The 23,548-nt window shown below is 39.3% G+C and overlaps 1 protein-coding gene across 1 annotated transcript; it reads right to left on the minus strand.

Annotated features, from left to right (window-relative positions):
* Positions 1–12,080: 12,080 nt before the first annotated feature.
* Positions 12,081–12,727, minus strand: LOC122642009 (NDR1/HIN1-like protein 26). The gene has a single exon (XM_043835387.1). The coding sequence runs from the start codon at positions 12,723–12,725 to the stop codon at positions 12,081–12,083; it is 645 nt and encodes a 214-aa protein (XP_043691322.1). The 5' UTR covers positions 12,726–12,727.
* Positions 12,728–23,548: the final 10,821 nt, after the last annotated feature.

Genomic DNA, 23,548 nt, shown 5'->3' on the forward strand with positions numbered 1-23,548 from the left:
AAGTCCTTAGAAAATAGGTCTATTCCCCCCCCCTCCCAAATTGGGGATACGATTTATAGCCTGCATCAATTGGCTTTGTTGGATATATTAATGCCTCTCATATTTTAGTGATTGTTGTTGGTTCTGTTGGATATGTTGCTTCCATATCCAAAAATGTTTGTCATTTGTCTATGGAAATATTTTTAATAGACAATTGATAACAAATAAATTATTCTTGACATAATGAATGAAAATGGACTAGATCATTCATTTAGAAAATAAATTGAGATGCTAATCCATGAAAATATGCCTATTTTTGAATATATTAGGACCATAAAAAAAGTCAAGATATGAAGATAATGAATGCCCTTATTTATTATTTAAAAGAGTTTGAAAGAAGGAAAAAAAATGAAAACTAGTGGGAGAAGACCTGCTAATTCATTCATGGTCTAATGTGTCAAAAGAAGAAGAGAAGTCATCTATTACCTCCAAAAAAAAAGGTGGGGATATGATAGGCTTGGTTGGTTTGAATGGATCGAGTTGAATATTCTATCACAAATATGGCTACTAGCACACAACGTATCGGTTGATTTTATCACAAATATTGCAGCTGCTAGCACGTACATCAGTTTTAGTGGTAAAATACAATATTTGTGTTCTAAATGAGTAAATTTAGCTTTCCTCCTCTTTCCTTCCCCAGCACACAACGTATCGGTTGATTCATGCTTTTCTGCTAGCTAGTGTCAATCAATAGGAGAACCTAGTTGTAAGTGGTAGGTGACAACCGTTTTGACCATACTGAAGTTTCGGCAGCAGCAACAGAAGAAGAAGAAGAAGAAGAAGTCCAGACATGCATCTACTACCTACACCTGCATACCACTTGATGATGATATTTTGGTATCTTCCAAAATTAAGGAATTAGAAATTTGATTGGCCTTGGACGCCCCCAATTGAATTCGTAAATCCAGCTAATTTAACTTCTTTCCTAACAAGATGCATTGGTGCAGCAACTTTGATACACACAAAATTACTCAAATCCTTCACTGTGCTGTGTTCCTCGACTAACTCTCTCTCTCTCTCTCTCTCTCTCTCTCTCTCTCTCTCTCTCTCTCTCTCTCCTTCTTCTATTCTCTTGCCTTCATCATATCCTCCAGTTTCTTTCTTCCTAGTGTACCTAGCTAGCATTTCTCAGCTCTAGAGCCCTAGCAGCTAGCCTCTTTCTGTTTAATGCATGGTACTTAATTATTCGAAGCCACCCTGATCATTTATTTTATCTGACAAATGGAGGATGCAAAACTGAAGGTGGAACAGTCTGATGAAATTCCATTCCTAAAAAGACAATCTTCTCCGATGATATTGCAATATTGTGGATTATAGTCTTTAATCTATGCCATATTGGTTTTCATTGTTGGCAACTACACGCTTGCCTATAGTGGTGTTCAGGTGATGGAAGTGTCTAACAGTGGCTTGGCTGCTCAGAAGAGGCTATGGCAGTGTCCAGTGGCTCAGGAAATTTTGTTTGGTAGCAATACAGAGCATTGCAAGCATGGACAGCAATGATACAAAGTGTTTGGAGGTGTTTGGTGGCTTATGGATTCATTCTTATGTCCTAATTCAAAGGTCACCGCGGCAGTGGCACTTTCAGGGATTTTTTCAGTGGATCCTGCGGTAGATTTTAGAAGAGCTTTGAACTGGAGAAAGTTAGTTCTTCGAGTCCTCTTTCCATCGGTTCAAACGGTTCGTTACTCTGATGTCAAACGAGGGAGTTATGAATTTTTTCGTATGGGTGTGCAGAAAAGAGGCAAACCTGAAACAGATTTGAGATCAAATCATGCTCTCGGCGGCAACGCATGTTTAGTCTTTCATCTCAGGGGTTAAAATTTAATTATTAAAAGTTAGATGGGTGTATAAATATACTTCATTAATGTTTTTGTCTGCATGGGCATAAAAGGTGAGACAAGGGGGTCTTTTGAAATTTAGAAGAAGTTAGAGACATAATGGAGTTGTAATGATGAGTTTTTCAAAAAGCAAAACTTGTTGACCAAGGCAATCGTGTCTCCCAAGGTGAAATGCGTGCTTGAATTTTGAATTTCAAATGGGTTCTCAAGGGTCTTTTGAAGATTCCTTTTTGCAAGCTTTTATGGGTTGCATGCATAGAAAAGGGATGTGTGGAGCTGTACCTTATCATTTTCATTAGATTAATTCCCATGTGCACTTAATGTGCTTTAAGTGATTCTTTCTCATTCAATCTTGTCCATCCATCTTGAAAGCATCCTAAGGAGGAGATTGTATATTCCTTGGTTACTTTTCCATGCTATTAGATTGCCCCCTCTTATCTCAAGAATAACAATTTCTGCCATTGAGTCTTTATTGAAGAATTGAATTTGGGGATTTTCTTAGTAAGGAGAAAAAGAAACAGCCGAGAGACTTGTGTGAAACGAACTCCTCTCTCCCAAGCTTTGGTTTGAAAAATTAAAAAGCTGTTTTAGATGGATTAAAGCTTATTTCTCAAATATTTTGAAGATTGACGATTGTTTATTGAAGCTTTGTTCGTGAAGAAAGTGGGGCTTTGATTTGTGTTTTTGAGGAAATACAAGAAGAAGAAAAATACAAAAAGAGAAAGAAGACAAGAAGAAAGGAGCTATTGTGGTCCCCTCATGGCAGTGCTTACTTGAAAGCTCAAATCTCTCCACAAATGACAGAGTTGATACTTCTAGTGGGCTCCAGTTGATCTCAGTAAAACTCAGACCTCCTGTGTGAGGGTTGTAAGCATTCTTATCTCTCTTTATTTATTTATGATTCATCCCTGTTAGTGATGTATGCTAGAAATAGATGAATGTTGTTGATAGACCTATTCTAGTTTGTACTTACTTGTAGGGCATTGCTATAAACCCAAAACCCTATTGATTTTTGCTCTGTATTTAGTGGGTACTAAATACTGAGAGTGGGTGCTATCAAGTTGTGGGTACTATTTTGTACTAGCATTATTTGTCCTCTCAGTTCTATGCTGAGAAAAATTGGGTGTGGGTGCTCCTAGCTGTAGGTGCAGCAAAGTTGAGCATTGAGCAAATACGAAGCCCATAGTGGCATTGCTCCGTGGATGTAGACAATTTGCCGAATCACGTATATCTTGTGTTATGCGTGTGGAATTGTGTGTTTGTTCATACTTGCATTTGAAGTGTGTGGGCTACAGGATAGGTGTACACACTTGGTAGAGCCTTTGGGTGTGGCTGGGGTGTATACATGACTTTGTGATTTATATTCAGATCCTCCCAGTAACTACCAGTGCCAGTGAGGAAGAAATTGAAAGAATTTAAGTTACTGATTCACCTCCCCTCTCAGTGATAGTCATCGAACAACAATTGGTATCAGAGCTTGGACTCAGTCACAGTCTCATCGGCATCTGAGTGGTCAAGGTCAACATGGCTACAGGTGAAGGGAGTTCAAAAGACTCAGGGAAAGTTCTTGTTTTTTATGGTACTGAATATATCTTCTGGAAGAAAAGAATGCAGATATATGTAGGATCCCTTGGGTATGATGTATAGCAATCAGTAGCAAATGGTTATACAGAACTAACCACTCCACTTATAGATAATGAGACCAAGAAAGCTTATGGAAACAATCTCAGAGCATTGAATGTTATCATGTCAGGGTTGAGTAAAGATGTCATGGCTAAAGTGATGGATTGCAATATACCAAAAGAGGTGTGGGACAGGTTGAAAAGCATCTATGAAGGAGATGCCAAAATTAAAAAGGCTAAACTGCAGATTTTTAGAGCACAGTTTGAGAGTCTTAAGATGACTGAAAAAGAAGACATTGACAGCTACATGGTCAGAGTTAATGAAGTTGTGAACTCCATCAGTGGAGTTGGAGAAACTCTTGAGAACTTTGTGGTATGTCAAAAGATTCTTAGATCTGTACTGCCCAGATATGATTCCAAAGTCTCAGCCATTGAAGAAGCCAAAGACTTGGATACAATTACACTTGATGAAGTACATGGCACACTCAAGACTTATGAGATGAGAACAGAAAAGGGCAAGTCAATTGACAAACAGGCAGCATTTAAGGCAATCAAAAAATTAAAGCTGAACGAGCAATCTGAGAGTGAAGAAGAGGAAGGTAGTGATGATGATGAGGTCATAGCCCACTTCACCAGAAAACTGAAAAAGGGGACAGAGAAGTATAAAAACAAACGTCAATTTAAGTGTTTCAACTGTGGTAAAGTTGGACACTTTGCATCCAAATGTCCTCACAAGGGCAAAAGACGATGAGGAAGAGAAAAGGAGCAAAGTCAAAGGAAAGAAGAAATATGTTTCCCATAAGACCAAAAAATTCAAGCCCAAGAAAAGAAGCTTTATCTCCGAAAAGTAGTGACACATCTGAGGAAGAATCTGAGGATGATTCAGATGATGTAGATGATCATGCCATGTTCATGGTGTTTGAAGAAAAAGAGAATGGTTCACCTAGAACAAGCACAACCTCAGAAGATGAAGAAGAATGAGAGGTGGACTTTGAAGCTGAGTTGAGATCTGCTCTCAAAGAGCTCAAGAAAGAAAGAAAGAAGGTTAAACAAGTTTCACAAAATCATAAGGAACAAGAACAATTAGTTCTTCAGTTGAAAGAGCAAGCAGATGAATCAAGAAAAACTCTAGAAGATCTTGAAGAGAAATTATCACAGAAAACTACAGAATGCACAAAGCTTGAATCAGAAAATCTATCTCTGAAGGCTAAATTGGAAGAAGAATCCAATATCCTAGCTGAATATTCTGATTTTCAGAAGGAGATTGATGCTCTCAAGGTAAATGTTGCAGAGTCTGAGAATGACTCAAGCATACATGACAAAGAAACCTCTTCACAGGTGCATCCTAGTAGCAAGAAGCTTGAGGAGATCTTTAGCTCTCAGAGATCAACTCACAACAAATTCAGTCTTGGATTTGTAGGAGAATCATCAAAGAATGATAAGGGAAAAGAAAAAGGCACAGCTCAAAATCCCATTACTGTGAAAGACAAGAGAGTTGAGAAAAATCAAACTCCACCCCATAAGACTAACCATGTTAGACAACAACAAATGGCATGGCCAGGCAAGAAAGTAGAGAATTTTGGTTATTACTATCCTTCTCAACAGAAAGTTAGAAATTTTGTTGATCACAGAGCTCAATACAAATGGCAAAGAGAGCCAATAAGACGAAGATAGTTCTTTCAAGGTCATTGTTTCAAGTGTAATACTTTTGGACACAAAATTTTAGATTGCAAATTTAATCTTAGTCCACCAAACTTTGTTGACAAGAATCCTTTTGCTCCCTTGATGGGTGTGATGGTTGAGTGCTACAGATGTAGCAATTATGGACATATTGCTAGGGACTGCAGAACTGTATTTTCTCCACTGAGATCATATAACAAAGATAGACAGGGCAATGTCATAAGTGTTATAGCAACCAAGCCTAAGAAACAGATTCCTATAGAGAAGCAACTATAGAAACCTCAATCAAGAAACAGAGTTTGGGTTCAAAAGAGCAGTGCAGAAAAGGGCAACAGTTCTATGGTTGTACAAACAACTTTCAGAGCTCAAGGGGACTCAACACCATGGATTCTTGATAGTGGCTGCTCAAGTCACATGACTGGAGATAAGAAGAGGTTTGAGAAGTTTGAGACCTTTGCAGGTGGGTCAGTGAAGTTTGGGAACAATGATGGTGCCAAAATAGTTGGAAAGGGTACCATTAGTCTCAACAATGGAAAAGTGCAATCCCAAGATGTGTTGTATGTGGAAAGGCTTAAACACAACTTACTCAGTATCAATCAAATCTGTGATAGGCGACATGAAGTAGTGTTTAATAGCCAAGGTTGTGAAATTAGAAGAACAAGCACATGGAAGTTGATGGCCACAGGAAAGAGAACTTCAGGGAATCTTTACACTTTGACAGAGACAGTTAAAGACACTTGTATGGTAAGCATGGAGGAAGAGACATGGTTATGGCACAGGAGGCTTGGACATATTGGGTTCAACAGTCTTAGAAAAATTTCTTCAAAGAAGGCTGTTCGAGATATACCTATTTTGAAAAAGCCATCAAACCATATTTGTGGTTCTTGTCTGATCTGTGAGCAATAATTGACACATTCCATACCCCTTCACATCCTACAAATACAGATCGATCCAAAACATTGTTGGACTGGGTTGCCAGATGTCTATCCAAGCCCAAACCAAATTGCAAGCCCCAAATCAACAACATCCATAGTTGTGCAAATTGGGTTTGGCCTCTTGGCCAAGGGCCACCCGGCCTATTTTACCAGATACACACACCTATGTGATCGATAAAGTATTGTAATGATCATGTTCTCATCACTAGTTCTTCACTTTGGACACTTCATCTTATTGCAGGCTATGATACGTGAACTGAACTGTCATATATAGAAGATACATACAACCAAGATCCCATGTTTTGATATGATCATCGAGGTTGGTTTATTCTTTGCTGGGTCCTTGTCTGTGATTGTATGCCACTACTCCTACTCCTACTCCTACTCCAGAGCAGGGTACGTACCATATCTAAAGACCCATATGCCCCAAAATAGCATACATACCATTTTGTCTTCAACCAAATTCAAATACCCTCATTCTGCTTAATTAGGAGAACTTAATTAAAGAGGAAACAGTGACCCAAAGATTGCCCAGATCGAGTGAACGAACCTAAGATTGATGTGAGCAGTGATGATCGATCATGTTGCCTATCTGCTAATATGTACAGAATGTTGGATTTGAATTCATACTATTTCCTTGATTCTGGTTTTTTAAAACCTTCAAGTTCATAATAGAAACCAGTAAACATAAAACAGACTTTCAAACTACAAAAAGAAAATCCAAGGGAGAAACACATCCATGCATCTCATCTCAAATGTACTTTTAATCTTCTTTGTTTTTTTTTTTTATATTATATGTTTTTTCTTATGACAACAAATTTATGTACAATGTGGCAGACTGCTGGTACTCCACAGAAAAAAGGAGAGACTAGTTTACAAGATTGAAATTGATTTGTTAAACAGTTAAGTAAGACCTATAAAAATGTCCATTATGGATTTGTTCTCCTACAAAATGCAGAGGCTTTGGTCTGAAGATGCTTACTAATTTAATATCATACATCTTAATTTGGAAATAAATAACCAAATAGAGCCACTGATTCTGACATCAAAAACTATTTGACCGGTTGCCCCAACTGGCTAGAAAAAGTCCAGCCGGTTATCTAAAATCTATTTTTTCACACAGCTTTCTCAATCGGTCTAACCGGTTCATGTACGATCGATCTACGGTTAAAATGTGATCCTTATTTGACCGTTAGAGATTCAAATTTCACACTACTTATGGTTATAAATTAGTCATTAAAAGCCAAACTCTATACATTTTTCTAGGCATTGAATACCATTCTTGGGAGAAACTTTGAAATAGTATTTTGATCATTATTCTATGGTTTGTATTAAATATAGAGCGACCCCTGTGTTTCTAAATTATACAGTCACACCCCCTGAGGTTTGGTTAGTTGTTACAGAGAGTCCCACTCTGTTATATCATTCCCGTTAAATGGACGGTATTGGTAATTCATAACTTAAAATGACTAATATACCCCTAATTGCTCAATTTTTTCCTTTTTTCTAATTTTACCATTGAAATAGATTTAATGGGACCCATCACCATCCCTTCTTCTTCTTCTTCTTCTTCTTCTTCTTCTTCTTCTTCTCTCTGCAACCCCACTGGCCCCACCACCTGCTGCAACCCAACCCACCCGCCCCTACCCCCTGCAACCTAACACCATCACCACCACCACACCCCATCCTCCCCTCCCGGCTTGAATTTGCTTGAACAAAAAAGATGAAATTACACCCTCCCATGGGTTATGCCTAAGTGCTAGAGCTCAACTCTTGAAGAACACAGACACAGAGAGGGTATACATGATGTCAAGAGATCGATTGAAGATGGAACAGAGAGAGTTGGGGCTATTGCTTGAGCTCTGCAAGCCTTATTTCCTACTAATCCCCATGTGTCTTACACAATTCCTTCCAACATTGGAGACGTGAAGGGTCTGCTGATTTGATGTACTCTGTGATTTCACAAATTTTATTTGGTCAAGAAGATTTGCCCTAAAAAGGAAAGGGAAAATTGAAAAAGTTTGTTGTCTCTTCTGGTCTAGTGAGGTAAAAATATCTTATTAAATGCTAAGCTAACACAATTGGATTTCCCCATTTTCTGATACACAAATAGGTTTTGCTTTAGCTTTCGCTTTCGCTTTCGCAAATCGCCAGCCAGTCTTACGCTTACAACAGATTTGCATTTCTTACTAACGTACGCCGTGTCGCCGTCTGCTAACCACCCCAATCCGATCCTTATTCACTTTTGCAGCTCAGGATTTTGGATTTCAGCAAGCGGAACCTCTCCGACGAGTTACTTTTAGAGCTTTCCAGCTTGATGGATACAATCCCAGAGCAAGGAGACGAGAGCAAGCAGAAATCCAGAGGTTGGAGCGGCGGTGCAAGCAGAAATCTGCTCTCGTCTTTGTGCCCTTCACCTTCATAGAGTTCCTCCCTTGCAGATCGCCGGAGAGGACAGTGGAGTTTCTAGAGAAGAAAGAGGGTTTTGTACATAAGGGTAAAAAGGTAAAGTTGGAATTTCCCATTGAGTATGAACAGGATATTAGAAGAGGGCAAAGTTGGTATTTAAAATGTATTATTTAACATCGTCCACTTAGTGTCTACTCAGAGGGTGTGGTTGTATAATTTAAAAATACAGGGGGTCGCTCTATATTTAACACAAATCTCAGGAGGTGGCAGTGTAATTTTCCCTTATTCTATTCTTTTGGAGTTGAGGGCCTTTATCATAACATCTTGATTTGATTCAACTCAATCAATGGAAGGCTTGCGTTGAAGCGATTGATCCTTCGGATTAAAGAAGCCTTTGAGAAATCCCTTGTTAAGTTGTTATACACATACATACATCTTCACATCATTTTGCCAAGGAAGTTTTTCTGCATATAGGTAATATCGTTTCTTAACCATTTCTTTATTGATTTAAAATTTGAATTTTAGCGTTGATCTAAGAGACAGAGTGATTTCTTAATCAAACTAAGGGTGCATCATTCTAGATTGTACTTAGGTGGTTGCACGGATCCTCTTATCCTTCCTTAAAAGATTTGCAGGAATCCTCTTATCCTTAAAAGCGTGTAAATGATTTTCTTGTCCTGTAATAAGATTGAATAAATGTGTTGTTTCTCACCAACTGTATTGAAAAGAAACATTTAATGGAATTCTCTCAAGTGTTAGGAGGAGTGGACATAGACTCTTGAAGTCGAACTACTATAAATCTTGTTTATCTTGTGAAAATTGTTAATTATTTTAATTTTTTATTGTGCAATTAATTTTCAAAAATGACATAATCCACTAGGTACAACCTATTCACCCCCTCTAGGTTGTTTCACATAAAACTGAAATGAACTTCATCAAATGGTTGAAATAGCTGCACATGAACCTTTCTCCTATGATTAAAGAATTGTTTTGAAAAGGTCATATATTATATTTCAACCTCAGATCTAACCAAGGTTCAATAAAACAGAATTAGGAACAGAATACTTTAGTGCCGATTCTGATCTGAATCGGTTAGACTTGGCAGGAATTGGCTGGATTGGTCACGGTCAATTAATCTGATTAATTCATGATCCGATTTAGGATTCTTAAAACCGTGCCTCCACTGAGACTGTCATACCCACATGTGTGTTCATATGCCCAACACTAGAGTGTCATGCACTTTTGCTTTTTGGGGTGAATTATCATGCACTTTCTTAATAGACTTAAAATGATGTTCATTCCTTGTTTTGTTATGTGTGAATTTTTTATTGTTCTGAAATTTGACATGTGAGTAGAAGACTAAATATTTGATATGCTATGTTACATGTCTAGGTGCCAATTAAGGAGATTCTTCCGTAGATAAATCAAGTCCAAAAACAAAAGATACTCTTAAAGAGACTTGATCCTATATATCACAAATTGATTGGAGAGTGATTAGGATCTTTCATTTGGAAGTGGTTTTTAAAGCAAAAACAAATTTTCTTTCATCCATGGAGAAGAAAGAATCTCTTAAGACATTAGATCTATTCCTCTGATTGAACTAGAATGGGTATTTTAGACATTTGATGACAAAGAACTGGGTTAAGGAAGAGACACATCATCCTAGTTTTTTTTTTTTTTGTTATTTTTGAGAGGGGGGGTGGGGTTGAGCCGGTAAAAAAATTCCAGGAATCAATCACAGAGTCAAATAACAGGGTGAAAGAAAAACTTTAGCAGGAGAGCTTTATGAGTTATTTTTGTTTTGGATTTTTCAATCTCGAGTCAATGCATGCGGTTAAAAGGTTGAAGATGCCATACGCTAGTACCACTACCCACTTTTTTTAATTTAATAAGATTAATAGTAACACGATAATAATAGTAAGCTTTTGTTACTTTCCATTACAGGCTTTAGACTTTTACTTTGTTATTTTTTTTGGGTAAAGAGACTTTTACTTTGTTGGGTGTAAAAAACAAAAAACTTGGGCACGGAGGCACCAGCAGGTATTTACGAGGTGATATATGCGTTTGAGCAACTGTAAGCTCGTTTCGAAACGAGAGTAGCAAGAATGCATATCTATCAACTATCTAAGTCGTGGTGCGCTTAATGTTCATGCTCATCAAGAGGTCTCGAGTTCGAGTCTCTTGACTGGTATCTTATTCCCTCCCTGATTCGATCCCCCCTCTTTCTATCAACTATATATGTAAAAAGCTCCCAATTAACCGAAAAAAAGAATGCATATCTAATTAAGATTTTTAGAATTTGAAATCGGTTAGAGAGGATTCTGATCCGAATTTGATTTGAATTGGCCTTACGGATTCAGGAATTGAAAATCTAATCTATTATATGATAAAAATGGAATCGATTAAGGAATCTAGAATTGATTAGATGGTCCGATTCAAAATGGATTATAAAGAAAATGACTAGGAATTGATTGATCCAATTGGATTCGATTCAAAAAGCAACGATTAAGAGTGGTGGATTTTGGGAACGATATCAGCCGATTCCAATCCGGAATGCGGATTCAACAATCCGATTCCCAATTTTAAAATCCATGTATCCAATCTATTTTCTTGCTTAATGTACTATGGATCGAGTCTTAAGAAAGACGATCTGTGTAGAAGGAAGAGATGACCCGAACCCCCAACTAATTAACCCTCCCCTCATACCCTATTTAAAAAAAATTTTAAAAAGAAAAAAAAAAGAAAAAGGAAAGCCTCATTGAAAATGAAATGGAGTAGAGATTCCTTAGCCCACAAAAGCTTAATTTAAGTTGATTTCACGCCTTTTTGTTTTTAAAATTTTCTTTTTTCAGCCTTTTAGGCGTTCTGCCTGGGAATCTCTCATCATTATCATCATCTAACATTCTCATCTTTCTCTTCCAATCTTCCTAACAAAACAAAACAAAACAAAAGGAAGGAACACCTAAAATGGAATGAACAAAGATTGAATAGAACAACTCATGCTTTTAAACCGGCCTGCAGGTAAATAACATGGCAAACCAACCTACCTTTGCTTCCCATTCATTCCAATCACCTACCTAGCTTAAAGTCTATTATTAAAAAAGAAAAATTTATGAAAAAAGAAGCGCTAGAGAAGAGAAGAGAAGAGAAGAGAAGAGAGCCTCCACTCCAACAGTCAATCTACAAATCCTATCTTTAATTAAGTGAGTTTTTATTACAGGAAGTGATCCAGTGATCATATTTAAGCCACAAACTTTACATATATAGTTACATGATATTCATTAATCGAAACCACGTGAGGCTCGGAAAGAGAAGCAAAATTACCAAACCAAAAAACAGAAGAAGAAGAAGAAGAAGAAGAAGAAACAAGATTTTTTTTAACAAAAAACCAAAAAAAAAAGGAAGGAATTAAAACTTACTAAAGCTACTTACTTAGGACGATATATAGTATGGTGGGATGGGATAGGATAGGGGGTAGCTAATTAGGTAGAGTAGAGTCATGGGTTGAGCAGCGGTTGTGGTACATTTGATTGATTGATTGATTGATTCAGTACTCTTCAAACAATAGTAGAGCATTGAGAGCCTAGTTTGGAGGAAGTGAGAGTGGGTGGTACAACAACGTTTGGGCGAAAGGCGATGATGGCAACACAATCCACATTAAACCGATATCTGCCGGAAACCCAGGTCCAAACCTTCCATCGGAGCCTTCCGTTCACTTTGAGACTCAAAATAAGAGTACCGGCCGTCTGATCCCGACCCACTTCGTAACCAAGAGATGGGGCTACGGGGAGTCCCGCTCCTACCAAGGAAGCAGTCAAGAGATTGCTGTCTTGATGGCCTTGATAGAATGGTGGAAGTGAAGTGTAGACAGTAATCTGTTGGCCCTTGTAGGAGGCGTAGACTTGGAGCTGGTCGTAGTAGATTCCAACTTTCTTATTTGGGTTCATGGAGACCAAAGTGATCTGTATGGAAGAATTAAGAAGGTGAGGGTCTGTGAGGTCTAGTTGGTAGATGTCTGCTTCCTTGAGGTAGAATTCTGGCTTGGAGGGGCGTAGGATGAGCCAGACGATGAAGATGAGTGAGAAAACAGAGAGGAGAAAGGTGGAGAATGCGTAGAGTAGCTTCTTTGGTAACCTTTCTATGTTGAAGAATCCGTGCTTTTCGGCGCAGTGCTTTGGAGATTTGGCGAGGAACTTAGACATTTGCTTGCTAATATAGATAATGAAAATAAATAAATAAAAAAAGAGGAGATAAGAGACTGATCGAATAGTTGGTAGGTAGTAGTTAGTAGAAAAGAAAATGTCACAAGGCTAAGCGATCTAATAAAACCAAGTCGCAATGGATGAAGAAGGGAAGAGGAAATGGGGGTTGGGTTAAATACAGGGAGAAGCAAGCAAGCAAGCAATCAGCATTCATGAAATAAAGCAGCAATCATTTCGATGTCACTACCACTTTTGAGTTTTGACTGGGAGTGAGTGAGTGAGTGAGTGAGTGGGTGAGTTTGTTGGTGGTAGTGGTGGTGGTGGTGGTGGTGGGTGAAGGAGGTAAATGGTAAATGGGTCCCCTATTCATAACTAACAACAGTTCATGCGCTCATCGATATGGATCCATGATGATCTGATACATCTATCGTCATCTTTATTTAGGTGTTGTGTTTTAAACACTACTTGTTCCTATTGTTGGTTGAATGAATGAATGAATGAATGAATGAAATTCCTCATCAACATCTTGGATCATCCATTGATTGATTGATTGATTGATTGATTGAATGAGTCCATCATCGATCATCATGATCATATAGTGGGTAAAGTAACAGCCAAGTTGACATGATGATCGTCCACCACGCACCTCCATCTACATACCACAGTTTGTACCTATTACTATTAGCGATCTACAGGAACCGCACTCTAGAAGCTATTAAAACAAAAACACAAAACCAAAAAAGAAAAGGGGATCGTTTCGTGTGTTGACTGTTGAGTGTTGAGAGACGATTGTGCGTGATTGCTTATTAATTTATTTGATATTATATTATTATTATTATTATTATTATTATTATTCTTATTATTATGGAGGTTACATTACATTGGGATTGGGATTGGGATTGGGATTGGGAATTTGGGATTGATGCCTGGACTTTTTATGTGTCAAAAAAATTATAAAATAATAAATTCTACTACTTTTTCTTTTGTCTGTATGTTTGGATCCCATGAATGCATAAATATGTTCTTTCCTTCTTCCCTTGGCCTTAGAACTTTAAAGAAGGTTACCCCACGTTGCCCTTCCTAGCCATTCTTTATTGTCGTCTTCCTCGCTTCCATCTCAATTCTCTAAGTACAGTTTAGTGAAGAGATTCTACTCCTCCCTCCTCCCTCCTCCCTCCTCCTTATGTTTTTTGACTTTATATAACTCGACCAATTTTCAAAACCCATAAGTTTGAATCATCAACATCATCATAATCTTCTGATTGATGTGTCTGTAATAGAGGACGTACTACGTCTGCTATGGCATTTTGCCAACATTTGAAGTGGATCAAAGACAAGACAGATCAATCCCATGATCGATCTCCTCGATTCCACATATAGCCGCCCCCACCCACCCACTCACTCACTCACTTTAAAGTCTAATAAAAAAAAGATCTTTCGATGTTGGCCCTTTCGTTTGGTTCGACAGCGTTAAAGTGAATCAGAAGGGTAAAATGATGATCCTATGTAAATATATATATATATATGTTCTGGGCCTTCTGTTCTGGTTGGGTTGTCTCCGATGCTCTCTTCTTCCTCCTCCTCCTCCTCTTCTTCTTCATCATCTTCATCATCATCATCATCATCATCATCATCTAAATATAATAAGAAAGTCCATTTGGTATCCTAGGCAATACGAGGGGAAGGGAGAGGATCTCTCAGAGACAGGCATGAGTGGAGAAATAGTGAAAGAGAGATACATACCCACCTCCCCACCTACCCCTTTCAGGATCTTCAAAGGAGAATTTATATGGTCTTGGGATTTGAGAATGAAAGAAGATCGAAATAGAGAGAGGTAGCTAGCTAGCTAGCTAGGTTTGAAACCAAGCCAAAAGGGGGTGGCAATTATTAAGAGGCTAACCTTTATTAGATGCCTTATTAGCTTATCTTTTGTTTTCCCTTTCATTTTTTTAAGGATTATTATATTATATTATAGACTTCATGCCATGCTGGGGGGTGCCACACGGCCACTCAACAACCTTCATTCTCAAAATTCTCAAAGACAAAAAAGTTAGTTGATTCGACTCCCCATCCATCAGACCCCGTCCCTGGTTTTCCCAATTCTGTTTTCCTCTGTCAATTTAACTCACTCATCATCATCATCATCATTAATATACGAGACATGCGTGGAGAGTAATTAATTAGTCTCCCCATCTCCATGTTACGAGGACCGGTCAGGCCAGGCTTGGCAAAGGAGAGTGCAGGGAATGTTCACTCCCCACCCTCTTGGCAAAGCCCATCTGCATTTGTTCCCCTTTTCTTTGAACAGATAGACCGGCCGTACGTCGGGTGGAGGGACGTCGGGAATCGGGATCCCAATGGGGTCATTGCGATGGTGGAGGTGGAACCCCCCGCCACGCCCACGCGGCCTAATAGCCCCCTTGTTGTAGGCTGTAACAGCTCAGCACCGTTGGTGATCACACGCACCCAGGTGTGTACCGGCCAGTGGCTCCACAAGTAGCTAAACTTACAATTTTCTTTCTTTTGTGTCGCTTTACCACGATAAAGATTAAAGAGAGGTGCTGAGTGCTTACTGAAATTAGAGTTTGGGAAGCCCCCAGTGCACCAGTCATGAGCTTTTCTTAATGACCAAGGTTATGACTTTTCTTTTCTTTTCTTTTATTCATTTCTACGTGGGAAGAGGAGACGACAATGCGAGCCCTGCCGTGTGTGCTGCAATCATAATTCATAATTCATATCGACAATTGCTTTTTTAATTTTTATCAAAACCAAAGTCATGGGATAACCATAACCCTACTACTTTCTTGTCGATCGGAGGGAAGTAGGAAGTAGGAAGTAGGAACAACTCCCATATCCCGCTCGACTTAGTCTAGACTCTAGACTCTACTAGAGACAGCTTGACCTTTTTTTTGCTAAGTAGAGTCACCTTGAGTCGGCTCACTGATTCATCTCGCCAGAAATTTATTAGCAAAAGAATAATGGTGGTGATTATTGAGAGATATCTGTTGGAATAAATCGATCTGAATAGGGACAAAATCCCAAAAGCCAGGATCTCCATAGGGCGTTCAAGAACACAATCAAATAAATAATAGAAAATAGGGATAGAACCACTGACCTTGTTTCGCATCCATAGTGATGATGATTGCAGCGGAAAATAAAGAACAAAGATCTAGGTGCTTCCCCTCTATTCCCAAAGTAACTGGCCTGATGAGAATACCGAATGCGCAGGGACGACGAACACTGAATATCTCCCTCTCTTTCTAGAATGCACTCCTCAATAGCAATTGAGAATAATAAGTTGTATTGGGTAGAGGGGGGACCTAGCTCTCCTTATATAGTAATCCCTATAGGGTCTGACTCATCACAGTCCCAATAGGAATCTATCTGGCCCACACTAAGCCAGTCCACATTGGACTTCTAATATAACTTAATGACCCCACTTTATTAGACCAAAACCCTAATTAGCCTGGTTTAGGGATTTAATTATGTCCATATAGAATTTTATTATAACTAAAATTCTAACATTCTCCCAGTTGGACTTACATTAAATTCCTTATTTTTAAAAGGATTTAAAAACAGTTTTGACCAAAACAAATCACAGGCTAACAACTCTTTAAGAAAACTTTATGTGCACAATTTTTAAAATAAATTGGTCTAGAGGTCATATTAGAAAGTCAATCCTATCCCATAGAGTTTTAGACACCGAATCATGGTGGTAACTGCATCTATGATCAAGCGACACAGAGCCTTCCATGGTCACGAGAGCCCTCAACTCTACTAACATGGATGCAATGTGGTAGTGTGGCAACGAGATAATAGTCACGCAGTGATTCCTTATGTATTATCCATTTATCAGTCCAAAATTTCTCTTCTTTAAGCGGCACAGGCTCACTAGAGAAATAAACTTCGTGATTCTAACGAATCTGTATGTCTCATCAGAAATAATTCGAGTTATACTTTATGTGTTACAAGACATACCTTTAGGCTAACAACTTAATACCCCAGCCTTGCTTAAGGTTAACACATTCCTTAAGACTTTAAAATCAGAAATATATACATCATGTCAATAAATAAAACACTCATGTGTTTAAAAGAAACTGCATGCAATGACACCTGATATGTATATAAATCAAAGTTTACCATAAGGTAAAAATACAGATGAAAAGAAACTTTAAATTGAAATGAAGCAAAATAAAACAAACTCCCACTAACTAACCACATCCCATGATGCAACTAAGCCCATGCCCATGACATGTCTCTCAAAAACACAAGAGCGAAGACCTTTGGTTAGGGGATCTGCAACCATATCATCTGTACTAATATGCTCCACTGTAATGTCACCTTCCTTTACTCTCTCCTTTATGATCAAATACTTGACCTCCATGTGTTTAGACCCTCTAAGTCCTTTATTGTTGTTTATAACCAACACAGCAGAGCTATTATCACAGTATATCTGGATGGGTCTATCCACAAAATCTACAATAGTCAACTCCTTTATGAGATTTCTGAGCCAAATAGCCTGAGTAGCAGCCCCATAGCATGCCACAAACTCTGCCTGCATAGTCGAAGTGGTCACCAATGTCTATTTTTTACTCTTCCATGATACTGCCCCTCCTGCCATCAAGAAAACATAACCTGATGTGGATTTCCTGTCATCCTCACAGCCAGCAAAGTCAGAGTCTGTATACCCCACTAGCTTGAGTTCAGGAACGTGTCTGTAAGTCAGCATATAATCTCTTGTCCCCTTCAAGTACCTCAATACTTTCTTAGCAAGCAACTGATGACTAAGACCAAGATCGACGATACCGCCAAGAAGTCCCGTCACAAAAGCAATATCCGCCTGCAGTACGACACTGAGCATACATGATACTACCAAGTGCGCTAGCATAAGGCACCTTCTTCATTTCATCCCTCTCGGCTTTATTTTTCGGGCACTCGTGTGTCGAACTCGGTTTGTCACCCTTGAGAATAGGAACATTCCTGGGTTTGCAATCCAAAGATCTCGAACCTCTCCGAACACGATCAACATAAGCCCTCCGAGAAAGACTTAATAAACAGCGAGAACGATCCCTATGGATCTCAATCCCAAGAACAAAAGAGGCCTCACCAAGGTCCTTTATGTCAAATTCCCTAGATAAAAGTTGCTTTGTATTATGCAACATCCCTAGGTCACGCTTGCAGCAGGATGTCATCCACATACAGAATGAGAAAACGAATTTGCTCCCATGACCTTGTGATATATACACCGATCCACTTTGTTTTCCATAAAACCAAACGAAGTCACAACACTGTCAAATTTCGGATACCACCGCTAGAAGCTTGTTTGAGATCGTAGATAGACTTCTTGAGTCTACACACAAGATGATCTCGAATCATCCATCGCAAAACCCTCAGGTTGAACCATATATACTTCCTCATCAAGATTGCCATTGAGAAAGGCGGTTTTAACATCCATCCGATGCAGCTCCATATCAAAATGAGCTACCAATGCCATGATCACCCTGAAGGAATCCTTCGAGGAGACCGGAGAAAAGGTCCCATTGTAGTCTACTCCCTCTCTCGAGTGAATCCCTTGGCTACCGGCTTTAAACCTCTCAACTTTTCCTTTGGAATCTCTTTTGGTTTTATACACCCATTTGCAACCAATGGGCTTACAACCTTTAGGTAAATCAACAAGCTCCCAAACATCATTATGTTTCATTGATTGCATTTCATCTCTCATCGCATCTATCCACAAATCGATCGAGGACTAGAAACAATACTGAATAAGTAATCTGGATCGACCACACAACCAATATCATAGTCATGTTCTCCCGGATAGACCTCATAGATAGGTGATATAGCTGACCTTCTCTCCTGGTGGATCTCCGTAATGGTGCCACTCACGCCTCAAACCGAATCTGAGGAATCTCAGCTGGAACTACATCAATGATAGGATCCTCAACCGCATCCTGAATAAGAGGAATCTCATCAGGTGCTACATAAATGTCGGGACGGTATCAATATCAGGCTCTTGAACTCCAGAGTGTAACCAATGGCACAAGTATGCCCCACATCGGTCGAATAGGTAGAAGAATGGGTACCGATGTACCAACCATGTGACTATCTTGAACAGATCGAGAACAGTCATTCTTTTCGGCCACATCAAATTCCAGAAACTTCGCTGTTTGTGACTCCACAATCCTAGTGCCTCCACAGGGATTATAAAATTTATATCCCTTCGAATGATCTGGGTAGCTGACAAAGTAGCAACGAGTAGTCTTGGGATCCAACTTGTTTAAAGTTGGATTATACAACTTCACTTCTGCAGGGCACCCCCAAACTCTAAGATGGTTTAAACTGGGTTTACGGCCGGTCCATAACTCAAAAGGTGTAAGAGGAGCGGCTTTAGTAGGTACACGATTAAGGATATAAAGAGCAGTTTTCAAGGCTTCACCCCATAAGAACTTAGGTAAATTTGTCCTACTAACCATACTCCTCACCATGTCCATAAGGGTACGGTTACGCCTTTTGGCGACCCCATTTTGTTCAGGACTTCCTGGTATAGTAAACTGACTAACTATTCCAGAGTCCTCAAGGTATTTGGCAAACGAGCCCTTAAGCTGTCCAGCATCGCCATGTCTGTCATAATACTCACCCCCACGATCAGATCTAACAATTTTAATAACTTTCCCTAACTGTTTCTCAACTTCAGTCCTAAAAATCTTGAACTTGTCAAGAGATTCAGACTTTTCTTTAATTAAGTACAGGTATCCATATCGGGAATAGTCGTCTGTAAAAGTGATGAAATAAAAATTTTTACACAATGTGACTGAATAGGGACCACTGATGTCAGTGTGAATGACCTCTAACAGGTCAGAACTACGGACTGCAGTTTTCTTCTTTATTTTGGTCATCTTTCCCTTACAACAGTCTACACAAGTTTCTAGATCACTTTCGAGAGTAGGCAGGATGTCAGACTTTATCAGCCTTTCCACTCTTGCCTTAGAAATATGACCTAGCCGCTTATGCCACAATGTGAAAGGCCGTTCTTTAGGTAAGGGTCTTTTAGAAACAACACTTTCAACATTACAGGAGACGTAGATATCAGTGGGAGACAAACACAATCTGTACAATCCGTTGGACATAAAGCAGGAACCAACTTTAGTTGAATTAAAAAATAAATTAACCATAGTATTCTTTATTTCAAAATAGAAACCACTAATGTCCAAAACTGAAACCGAAATCAAATTCCGCCTAAAGGACGGTACATAAAAAGTGTTCTTTAAAGTCAATTTAAAACCAGAATCTAATAATAAAATGACATCTCCCACGAACTCTACGTCAGAATGTCCATCATTTCCTACGACCAGCCTTGATTCATCCTTGTTTGGCCTCCTCCGGTTTATGAACCCCTGTATGGTAAAAGCAACATGGTTAGTTGCACCGCTATCTAGCCACCAAGAACTGGATGGGGCTTCTGATAGATTGGATTCACAAACAAAAGCCAAAGAATTATTACCTGATGGCTGCTTGGGCTTGAGTAACCAAGCCTTGTATTTGTCGCAGTCCTTCTTCATGTGACCCTTCTTCTTGCAAAAGAAGCAGCGATCACTCTCTTTCTTCAAAGAGTCTTTCTTGGGTCCCAAATTGTTAGTCCGATCGAGATTTGTTTATTGGGACTTATGAGTATGGTTGTTAGACTTTTTACTCTTACGGGCTTTGAAAGTAAACAGGCGTAGGCTTTTCTCTTTCTTCGTTTCTCTTCCTCGACACAACCCTAGAAATTAGGTCATTAATGCTCCGGACTCCATCTTGGGAAATGTAGTTGGTTTTTATGATGCCAAATTCGGAAGGTAGGGTATTTAAGGCTTGATGGACAATTAGGGCATCCGGAAGAGGAATGTCTAAGGCCTTGAGTTTAGTTTGGTAATCAACCATCCTAATAATGTAATCCCTAACACCCCCGTAACCATCATACTCCATATTAAATAACCCTTGCGGAAGTGTCCCAATCTCAAGATTCGATGAAACTTTGTATCTCTTGGAAATTGCATCTAGCAATTCCCTGGAAGACATTTCTCAGCGACCACTTTTTAGGTGTTCCCGGTATCGACCTCTTTATGGACGAGTATCTGAGTCGATTACTCTTTTGCCATGCAAAGATGCGGACTTTTCATCCTCGTACTATCGCAGTTAGTTCCATTGGTGTGTCCATAACAAGGGACGTGTGCACATCTGCCATTTCCATAGCAAACATAATGTCCTCTTTCCACTTCTTAAAGTTTGACCAGTGAGGAGCTCAATAGTGACCATGTTATTATTGACAGAGAAGGTGACCGAAAATTTAAACAATGAACAAGATAATAATTAAAATGATGCAAGTACTGACTTGAAAACTTTATAAGCTAATGAGAATTTTACACACATCATTGTGAAATCACCTTTGGGCTGAATTCTCAATATGCAATTGTAAAAATTCCTACATACCAGTGGCCATGGGAATACAGCTCAACTTTCAAAATCCACCACCTTTAGGTGTGCAGAATTCTAGGAAGCATACTGTATATGTACCCCTTCAAGTACCAATACATGACCACCACCTTTGGGTGTATGACCACACATTAGAGTTGAAGGACACCCCACAACTGTATGAGACCGGTGTTTCACAAATCCAATAAGGAAGGTCGCTTTGGCGGCTGCATCCTGTCGAACCCATGGAACCCTCTCTTGGGATATTCCAAAATTACTTACATCCTTAAACAAATTGTGTTATTTTATACTTTATGACAAGGGGCTTTAAATGTCTTAAAATTAACACAAAAATAATAATAATACTGTTCATCAAGGTAGGTATTCCAGCAATTCAGAAATTGGTTCGGTTCCCAATAGAACGAACCGATAAATTACATAAAGGGCATGCATCAAAAGAATACCAAAAATATTTAAAATATTCATATCTGATCAAAACAGATGGCACCACTGTGTAGAGCACAGAAAAACAGAGCCAACGCAAAAAACGGGACCCCAAACGGAGTCTCGTAGCCCCCAGAAAGCCCGGTCAAAGTTCAAGTCAAAATCTGGTTGACTGTACTGGTCAAACCGGTCCGAAAGTCAAACCAAATCAATTTGGTTCAACCCCCGGTCCGATCGAACCGGTTTAGACCTGGTCCAATCGGGTTTGAGTCAGACCAAATCGGGTCAATAGGCAGGTCAATGGGTCGGGTTTTCGGGTCAGAAATCAGGTTGACCCGACCCGAGAGGCGCACGTTAGCATCGCCTGTACATAGAATCAGGCGCACGATAGCAAAACCCAGATTCTCTTTTTTTTTTTTTTTTTTTTTTTTTTACATCTGCCGGCGAGTGAAGATCACCCGCGGCTGCCGCCGGCGCGTGAGAGCGAGTCCGGCAGCCGCCGACGGTGATCCACCCACCAAAAACTCTGATTTTTCGAGCTCTACGCCCCCATGTGATCAGATTCTGTTTTCGCCGGCTAAAAAAATCAACAGAATGCCAGTGTCCGTACGGGTTTTTGGAAAACTGGAAAAAACCCTAAAAACCTTGATTCGAATCGAAAAATTTTCGATTCCCTTATTATGTTCTATTATTTTGAATCCATATAGGTTCAAAAACGGATCTATGGAGGCTCTGATACCACATGTTGGAATAAATCGATCCGAATAGGGACAAAATCCCAAAAGCCAGGATCTCCATAGGGCGTTCAAGAACACAATCAAATAAATAATAGAAAATAGGGATAGAACCACTGACCTTGTTTCGCATCCATAGTGATGATGATTGCAGCGAAAAATAAAGAACAAAGATCTAGGTGCTTCCCCTCTATTCCCAAAGTAACTGGCCTGATGAGAATACTGAATGCGCAGGGACGACGAACACTGAATATCTCCCTCTCTTTCTAGAATGCACTCCTCAATAGCAATTGAGAATAATAAGTTGTGTTGGGTAGAGGGGGGACCTAGCTCTCCTTATATAGTAATCCCTATAGGGTCTGACTCATCACAGTCCCAATAGGAATCTATCTGGCCCACACTAAGCCAGCCCACATTGGACTTCTAATATAACTTAATGACCCCACTTTATTAGACCAAAACCCTAATTAGCCTGGTTTAGGGATTTAATTATGTCCATATAGAATTTTATTAGAACTAAAATTCAAACAATATCGACTCATATCCTTTTCTTTTTTAGTTATCCACATGTGATCATAGAATCTTATCTTGTGAAACACGATCCATCTGCATAAGGTAACACAATATTTGATTGTAATTGTATTGTAATCCATTCCTAGTTTAGGACAGTTAGGATCTCATCCCTTGTATTGTGTATACAAACACTCTCCATTGAGAGAAACCAAATCAAGGAAATACATTGAAACTATTATGGTATCAAGAACCTAAAAACTCCAACGAGTTCTACCCTCCCCTCTCCTTCTCTTCTCTACTTTCTTCTTCATGGGAGACGGTTCATCTAGCCCTCTCTCTACGGCTGAAACCTCCCCCCTCTCTCACCGCCAGTTCTGCTCCCTCCTTTCATAATGCTCATCACTACATTTTCCTAAAACTTACATCCAAAAATTTTCTCTTTTGGCAAACTCAGATTGAGCCCTTTCTCAATGGGCAGGATTTGTTTGGTTACCTAAATGGCACTATTCCGTGCCCAACTGAAGCTTCTGCAGCTACAACCTGGCGACCCCAGGACTCCATGATCCGAAGTTTTCTCATAGCCTCCCTCTCTGAGGAGGTTTTTTCCTTCATCCTTGGCAAGCGCACTAGCCAAGAAATATGGCAGACTCTCTCCACAGCTTTTTCTTCTCCATCTGAAAG

This window comes from Telopea speciosissima, chromosome 1 (genome assembly GCF_018873765.1).
Source record: "Telopea speciosissima isolate NSW1024214 ecotype Mountain lineage chromosome 1, Tspe_v1, whole genome shotgun sequence".
NCBI lineage: Eukaryota > Viridiplantae > Streptophyta > Magnoliopsida > Proteales > Proteaceae > Telopea > Telopea speciosissima.

Bases quoted from the DNA above. Each gene is read 5' to 3' on its own strand.
- LOC122642009 (XM_043835387.1), bottom strand. From the start codon at position 12,725: ATGTCTAAGTTCCTCGCCAAATCTCCAAAGCACTGCGCCGAAAAGCAC.